Source organism: Anomaloglossus baeobatrachus, chromosome 4 (assembly GCF_048569485.1).
Source record: "Anomaloglossus baeobatrachus isolate aAnoBae1 chromosome 4, aAnoBae1.hap1, whole genome shotgun sequence".
Lineage (NCBI taxonomy): Eukaryota > Metazoa > Chordata > Amphibia > Anura > Aromobatidae > Anomaloglossus > Anomaloglossus baeobatrachus.
The window spans coordinates 508348689-508357822 of record NC_134356.1 but is presented as its reverse complement, the minus strand read 5'-3'; the positions used below and the strand labels follow the sequence as shown (position 1 = coordinate 508357822).

At 44.7% G+C, this 9134-nt stretch overlaps 1 protein-coding gene across 1 annotated transcript in view; it reads left to right on the top strand.

The window, feature by feature from the left end:
* The window catches only part of HOMER2 (homer scaffold protein 2), a 321735-nt gene that overhangs the window by 232939 nt on the left and 79662 nt on the right, over positions 1–9134 (top strand). Inside the window, exon 5 of the mRNA XM_075345844.1 lies at positions 8640–8779. Within this exon, the coding sequence (XP_075201959.1) occupies positions 8640–8779 (140 nt within the window). The remainder of the gene's footprint in view (positions 1–8639; positions 8780–9134) is intronic.

Here is a 9134-nt window from a genome sequence, read left to right as displayed (position 1 = left end):
ACTGCACAGTAAAAACATGTTTATTAATAACATCAACAGTAACTACCCCAGAGTGAGGTATCTTCAGGGGGAAACTGCACCTCCTTGTAAGGGGTCTGCCCACCCCTTACATTCCTCCCCTCTTTAAGCCTAAGCCTCCCGGCAAGGATCGAACCTGTAAAACACAATTTAGCAGCAAGGCAAACTTTGGATAAAACTTTAAAACCTTCATAAACAAAGTCAACCACTGAGCGCCCAAGTTCTGCGCCCGGAGTCCCTCCTGGGAGCTCCCGGTCTTTGTAGGCAGTGTGCCCGGAGGCCTTCAGCAGGCACTCCCGGTCTTTGCTGGTCTTCTGCCCGGAGGCTTTTACAGCACTCCCGGTCTTAGTAGATAGGAGGACAAACAATAAAGTCTTCCTTAACATCACGGAGGGAGCCCCTGGCTCAGTCCAGCATCAGGCTCCTTCCGGGCTCCGTAACTTAAACATGGTTGCAAACTGTGGAACTTTTCCGGCTCTTTAACAACACTGGTCTTCAACACGAACATGTCCATCACCTCCGGTCGTTACGGGTCACTCGGGATGGTAAGCGCGCTGCCATTCGGCCCGCTGAGCCCTCACATAATCGGAAAGGGACTGACCTGGCAAGCGGCGCAGCCTCCGGAACGGTTCGTAGTTGACTGGTTGTTCTGGCGCCTCTGTCTCCGGTTTTGCCTCTTCAACCCCCGACGGGGGTGACGGGGTCGCTGAACGGGACGGACGGGGACTACCCACGACGATCACCGGGTGTGTGACCATACTCTGGTGGATCGCTAACACCGCCGGTGTCCCCTTGTCTGGGTCAGCACTCAGTCCTGTCATGACTTCTGGCGACACCACCAGCGTGTTTCTCGGCCGGGAAATCTCAGCCAGCACCGGTCTCTGCTGTGTACGTCTCCGGTACTGACACTCTTCCCATCCGATCTCTTGCAGACCTTCCTGTAATGGCGCCGGGAACGGTGGAGATGCTGGGGAAGGTGGAGGCGGGCCTTCTTTTCCCGCTCTTGTATACGCTCCACCCCCAGTCTCACACATTAAATCGACCCAGCATAGGCGACTCTTCTTTTTCTCTGTACTGCCACCCTCTCCACATGTTTTCAGTAACATCTTAGGGCCAGCACCTCCCCTCTTTGGACGGCGTACTCTGTACTTCTTTTTCTTCGCCGGCCAACTCAGGGTCTTTCGTTTGGCGCCAATTCTTCGCGCGCTCGCTGTACTCGTGAAGACGGCGGCCATCTTACCGCCGTCTTGTGCCTGGTCCAACGCCTTAGGCACCACTTGGTCTCCATCTTCTTGGATCGGGACCCCTTGCATATAATCCGGATCCTGCCGACTACGCCACATGTAACGGGGTGCCAGGGGTGCCTCGGGGATTGTAGTCGTGGCCCCTTCTGTTAGGCTTACCCCTGGTGCCGCCGTCACTATTGGGACAGGAGATGACTTGGTGGGGCAGAATGTGGTGGTGCAACGGTTGTCCGACGTACAAATACTCTTCAGACGTGTTTCAGTGAAATCAGAAAGCATTTTTATTTTTCACAGCTTCACACAACCGGCAGATATGCAGATATAGATGGCTGTACACTTCTTTAGCTGGGGGAAACCTGCCCTTGACGTCCTCTCCAGTGGGGATGTGCCCGGCTACTCTGCTTCACCCGGCTCCCACTATGGCTACCCACAAACCGGACCCACACCGGTCTGCTTCGCACTTGAGATTCCGCCCGCTACTTTACTCTCCGGCTTCTCCTTTATCCAGCTCCCACACTCTGCCCCTGCTCTGCTTCTTCTCTCCCGTCCCGCAACCAACTGCCTGCTAGATCTCACACTTTTTCTTCACAACACTTTGCCTCCCTCCCCTTTAACTTGCCGGCTCCTCCTACCACTTGTTTCTATGAGACAGCCGTCCCACCCGGCCACTAGGGGGTACCCTAACCCAATATACATACAATAAAAACATTTTTATTAAACAGCATCAACATTCCGGGAAAACTGTACCTCATTGTAAGGGGTCTGCCCACCCCTTACATTTATATAGTTTGGTGCTGTGTATATAGTGTGAAATCTACAGTATACACAGGCACAGCTTTACACTATACAGTATATGCACAGCTTCACTGTATATTCTTTAGCCCAGTTTATAGTGTAGAACTGTGTATATGATTGTAGCGTATATTGTGGAGCTGTGTTTAGCGTCTCCTGTGTATGTACACTGCATTCTCCTGTCCTGTCGTTGCAGAGTTGGCATTGGACTTCGGGAGGGTCAGTATTGGTTTATTATTTTCCATATTCCTTTGGACAAATTAAAAAAAAACAAAAAAAAAACAGGGAAAACCTGTTTAAAGGGAACCTGTCAGGTGCAATATGCACCCAGAACCACGAGCAGTTCTGGTGTATATTACTAATCCCTGCTTACCATTCCCTGTATCTAGTAGCGTAGATAAAGAGATCTTTAGTATAAGTATTTCTAAAGATCTTTTATCGTATGCTAATGAGCGAGGGGACTAGTCCCCTGGGCGTTAGTTCCCCTGGCTAGTCGGCTCCATTAGCATATTAGTATGCCCCTGTGGACGTGTTAACATGCTAATGAATGTGCAGCGTCAGAGGATGATCTCACTCACCTCTCCGGCTGTCCCGACACTGTATTTCGGCTCAGTGCGCATGACCTCGGAGCTCCGATTCTGCGCACTATGAAGCCGGGAACTCCGGGATCATGCGCACTGAGCCAAAATCCAGTTTCGGACGCGATGGCAGCGGAGAGGTGAGTGAGACCATCCTCTGACGCTGCGCATTCATCAGCATGTTAGCACACCCACAGGGGCATACTAACATGCTAATGGGGGCGACTAGCCAGGGGAACTAACGCCCAGGGGACAAGTCCCCTTGCTTATTAGCATATACAATATAAGATCTTTAGAAATACTTTTCTAAAGATCTCTTTATCTAGCATTAGCAATACACACCCAGAACTGCTTGTGGATCTGGGTGCATATTGGACCTGACAGGTTCACTTTAAATGGGTTATCCCAAGTTTGGATCCAACCACTGGGAGCCCTATGATCCCGAGAGTTCTGAAGGGCACCATTTAAATGAAGCTGTGGTCGTTCATACGCACTGCCGGGCCATTCACATATGGCTCTAATAACTGCTTTAAAATGTAACCATAATTTAAAATTTTTATTTCATAAATCAATAGTACACATGAAAATTAACAACTTTGTAATATATTTTTTCAGACAAATTTGCTTCTTTCTCTACCAGAATTGATCAGTCATTATCAAAATTTTCAATTCTGAGGTCAAATCTGTTTTCAGTAAAGACTTTCCAATTACTGAGGTAGTAGATGGCGGCTGTTTCTGATGAGATTCTATGTAGCTAGAAGAGGGATGAGGGACGGAGCTCTGCACCTAGCCCCGCTCTCTGCCCCTGGCCGCCCCGCGCTCTCTGCGACCCCCCCCCCCCCCCGGCCGGCCCGCGCGCCCCGCGCCCCCCCCCCCGCGCTCTCTGCGCCGCCCCGCGCTCTCTGCGCCCCCCCGGCCGCCCCGCGTTCTCTGCGCCCCTCCAGCCGCCCCGCGCTCTCTGGGCCGACCCGCGCTCTCTGCGCCCCCCGGCCGCCCTGCGCTCTCTGCGCCCCCTAGCCCTTTGCTTTCTTTTAGAAGTAAAACAAAATTCACTCATCAGGGGGTGGGGGTGTTATGGTATGTGGCTGGTGGGGTTTGTGTGGCAGGGTTGCTTTTTTTTTTGTCCCAGTCTGAATCTGGCTTTAGGCATTTGGAATATATAATAATCTTAAATGTTCTTAAATATAATAGTGATCTTGGGATAATATCTTTTCATATCTGAGTTTCAGTCTTTTCTGTAAGTTGTTTTATTGTTAATGTTCCCAGCAGATGTCATTGCTACAGCGTGATGTCTTTCCCTATAATTTCATGGAGGGGTTTTTCTACATTCAGTGTAAAAGCGTCATGATTAATATGCATCGATGCATGAGAAGTCTGGTGAATGTGCACCATTAGATCTCTGCCATTCCCTTCATGCTTCTCTTAAATGTTTCATGGCCTGTGGCATACTGTTCTCTTATGTAAGTTGCGGAATGTGCTCGTCGACCAAACAATACAGCTTCAGACAATGTGTTTTGCAGAATGGTAATAATAATAAAAATATGGTACAAGTTATAATATCCATAAAGAAAAAAATCTCTGCTGGAATATGAGGTTGTACCGTTATTATGAGAATGCTTAGCCCCTTTCTGCAGAACGCTGTAGGTAATGTGATGAAATGACTTCTACAATGAAATGGAAATTGTCAGTTCAAGAATTGACCACCCTTCAAGTTACTCCTGACATGTATTCTTTGTCTGTTACGGAGGCTAAGACGTTCTAGACCCCACATCCCTCCAACATTACAGATGAAGAAGCATAGCACCAGGAGGAGATGGACAATTTGTTTTTGGGGTTTTGTTTGTTTTTTTTTGTCTTATATTTTTTAAGTTGTTATTGTATGGAGTGCGTTGGCCCATTGATGATCACGATGAGTTGTTGACTGGCAACCAAATGCCAATGAGTGCATTTTACTTTCTATATAAGCCTCTGCAAACCCTAGCTTATCCCATTGGGTAACCTGACATGAATATGTCTCGTCCGGCTGATAACGTTGTGGTATCTGGGATTATAAGGTCATAGCCATTAGTGGATCGTAGGTCCTCTTTAACATGAGTAGAGCAGATTTATTTTCATTTGGTGTTAAAGGGGTTAAAAGTTCCTTTTTGATCCTGCTGAGATTCCATTTAGTTCTACTCTCAGCTGCTGCACCTTGCAGCCACTCCCTTTTAATTATTTAAACTCACTTCTTACTCTCCCATATGCCAGTTATAGTTCTTCTAAGCTGACCTCCCAGAAGGTGTTCTTGGGGAAAATGTAGATGCCAGTTTGTTGTTTTATTCCCATGTGTTTGTGTCTCTCTCTGTGTTGTCTAATCGCAGTAGTAAGACTAGTGTCTTGCTGCCCAGCTCACTAGCCAGGGTCAGGCAGCTCATAGGCATGTGATCGCACATGGGGGAAGGACTCATCTAGGGAAGTAAAGAATGCAGAGTTCAGTCTCATGTGAGTGTTTAGGGGTCACCCTTACCCCTCTCCCTATAGTCAGTGCCTCCTTTGTACATTTTTCCCTTCATTTGCTGTGCACACTGGGCGTCATGCAGCCAGGTTGTGAAATTAAGATAACTACGTTCTTAATGAAACATCAAAACCAGACTCTGACTCACTTTAATGACTTCCAGACACTGGAGAGGGTTTAGTTTTGGAATAAGATGAAAATTTGATACATATTTGAGAATATTTTTGGAGAAAAAAAATATCAGCTAGCGCACCCATTCATATGAATTGTTGACTCCGTAAAGTGTTCTGTATGCAGAGGGCCGAATAACTTGCTGCCAGAGAACGCCTGTTATTTCAAGAAAAAAGGTAATGGATTTTTTTTTTTTATTTGCTTTACTCAATCCTTCTTTCCCCTAACATCCTAGTTCAGCCAATTCTGCCTCTGAGTGGCGCTATTGCTGTCCGATCATCCTCATGAAGTGACCCCCGGGCTCATTGACCTCTGGGATCCAGTGATGTCAGGTCAATTTCTAGTTGACCTGACATCACCGCGGCCGACCCCAGTCTTCCTGAGTGACTGAGCTGTGGGCGGTGTTTCGCCGCTCGTCACAGCCCAGCATCGCTCCTGCTTGCGGCGCTCTGCAGTGAAGTAGAGCACGCACGAGATGCTGCGCTGTGACGAGCGATGAAACGCCACCCACAGCCCAATCACTCTGGAAGACTGGGGCCTCCCTCGGTGGTATCAGGTCAACTGGAAGTTGACGTGACATCACTAGATCTCAGAGATCACAGAACCCGGGGAGTCAGTTCATGGGAATGAGCGGACCACAATAGCGCCACTCATAGGCAGAATTGGATGAACAAGGTATTTGGAAAAAGCCTTCCCTATCAGTTTTACAGGCATGTGGTCTCCATTGCAGAGCAGTGAACCACCTCTTTAAGGCCAGGAAATCAAGGCATAGTGTGTTACATGATGTCTGGTTTTTGTGCACTTTTTATGATGACGCGCCTTTAGAAGTAGAACGGAGGAACTATTCTCAATAGTACATTCATTTGCAGCCTATCTACTATATCTTACATTTGTGCATTATTTCAAAATTAGAATAAAGTGCTTTTTTCTTGGTCTCTATTCTTGAGCATCACCGTTTTTGGTAACGTGCGGTTTCCTATAGTTGCAGCCACATTATGTATACAATAAAGATCCTCCCTGATCACAGTGTTGTGAGGATCTTTACAGAAACCAATAACTCGTCTGGTATTTCCGAGAGCAGGATTTCATAGACCTGCTCCCCTTAATCCTCACAGCTTGCTTTCCAGATTTTTTATGAATCTGCCAAATCGGAAGTCATACTCTTGTTCCATCCTTATTAACATAGCATCATAAAACAACATGAAAGTCTGCAAATCCTTCTGTAATTTTTAAAGCTTACATACTGACAGGCGAGGATTTCTCTTCTGCAAAATGCCTATTGCTGAAATCTATCAAACCACAAAGTTCTTAAAGAAAAAAAAAATATATAAAACTACTATCCTGTTCTTTGCTCAGCTCTACAGTCACATTTGATGTTAATCATTCATGCACCAAGAGTTGGAAGATCAGTAGACTGTCAGCCCAATTCTGTACAGTGACATGGAACTGAATAATCCGTTTCATGTGCCTAAAACCCCATGAACTCATTGCTCAGGTCAAGTGCTGTGTCCCTAAATGCAGACACCACTGTATGTCCTCTGCTATAGAAACCCATGATGTCACACGAGGATGTCACACGAGGATTTCCCGTGCAGCGATGGCAGGAGGACATAGTTCTACATCAGGCTGTATACAAATATTTGCCATTTCTGTGCATTCTATAGTGGATTGGTGGATTATTTTAAGGGCAAGTGTTAACTGAATAAACGATCTTATACATAAGATATATATCTATATATATATATATATATATATATATATATATATATATATATATATATATAATTATAATATTCCTATCATGTTATTTCTATTTTTTCTTATTGCTTCTCTAAACAAGAAGAAAAAAGGCTAACTTAAGCTAAGAAAAAATTATTAAACATTACCAGTTATATTAAGGAGTATAAAATATTACTTGTCAGCAGGTTTTTGCTTTCTAATCTGAAGACCGCATGCTGCAAGGATTAAAACCTAGAATTCAGGGATGCCTGTCTTGTCAAGGTCGGATTGATTGTTTTCCCCGAACGTTTGTTTTAGCAGCAGGAGTTCTCATTGCACGGTCTACATTGTCACACATACTGCAGTCCGGCATGCCCCCTTCCCTAATTGCCAGCTTACTGTCAATGCTCAATCTCTATACAGAGCCTGGCGTGGGTGGGACAGCTTTCTCAGCTCTGCTACATGCTAAATCTAACACTTCTGATTGTGCTAGAACCGCTGCAGCCATTAATCTAAGTGATACATTGTTGGATTCAGGATATCCTTGCCTACATTATGCTGCTCCCAGATGAGGTAGTAAAAACCAGCTGACAGATTCCCTTTAAGGGACAATATAGGATAATACTCTTTCAGAATATATTAATTTGGATACTTCCAAGTAAGTGTACATATTTTACTTATGACGGCTCTCCAGTACGGGATTAGAAGTCACTATATCTGGTGCACTAATTTTGCTACCCGCAGCCTCCTCTGTTCAGATTGGCATTGTACCTGAGTGAAAGATGGCCACTGGGGTTGCATGAGGAGTGCAATGGTACATAAAAGCCACATCTTTCCTTTGCGGTTTGGTAAGAAAGGCGAAGGCGATATTTAGACTTGCCACTGCACTCCCTATAACAATGTGATGGCCATCTTAGAATCAAAGGGGAAATGGGGAGGTTAGGGGGTGGACACTTATCTAAGCAGAGGAGGCAAAAGGAGGATACGAGGTAGGGCGACTAGATATGAGAAATCTGTAATGGTTCGTTTTTGGCTCCAGGATGTTGTCACTTTAAGTTCGTGTCAAACTGGGGTGGCCAATGCCCACTAGTAACATTGACTCAGGGGACCCACTTACTGATTAAGTTCATGTAAATATTATATTCACAAATTTACCTATGCTTCTATATGATGATAAGCTGTGCAGTTTGTATAATGAGTGATGAGATGCTCCCTTTAACTCTAAATAGTAAAATGAGTGTATTGTGCCAGCTACTGATTATGTTGGGGGAGGGTAAGTGATATACTACTGCAAAAGGGCCCACCGGAGAATTCTCCGGTACTCCTGTGGGCCAGTCCAAGCCTGCTTTAAGCAATAATTACATGAATACAACTGGCTGTACATTTAAAACAATTAGAAAAAGTGCATAACAGGATATTTCTGTTGGGTAAAAAAAACAACAATTAAATAAGTATTTATTTTGCCAAACAATTTATTTAGATATATTTTAGATATATAATTCATATGTTTTAGTTGATGAGCAGCTACTAAAGGGTCATGTTTTTCTAATCTGTATCTGTCCTGCAGATGATCTAAAATAGTTTGAGTGATCTTTCAATGTAACTCTGTTCTTGCTTTATTAGGAATCAGGACGGGAAACTCCATCATCTCCTCGACCATCTAGTGTGAACGGGACCGATGATGAAAAAGCTTACCATGGTCCACCTCCTGACTCTGAGCTGAAGACTGAAAATGATCGACTAAAAACCGCCCTAGCACAAAGGTAAAATAGATCTCATCGTTTTAGACTTCTTTTTATAGTTTTGGTTTTTTTTATCAATACCTTATAATTATTTTTAACTTCCCTTCATTGTCATAAACTTGTCTTATACAGTCTTTTTCTTTTGTAATTGTTATTTTTTATGGCATCAGTTTTGTTACCTGTTCTAGTTGCATTATTCACAAATCCTCTAATTTACATTATGGCCATGGTCATGTTTTAGGTCATATTTTCTAGGTGTCATTGCTTGTGAATTAGTTGTAGTAGTGATGCTAAAGTGCATTCATTGGTGGGTTCTGTAATCAAGAGACATTTGGAAAAATCTTAAGAAAATGCTGCATCTTGCGACCAGATTACT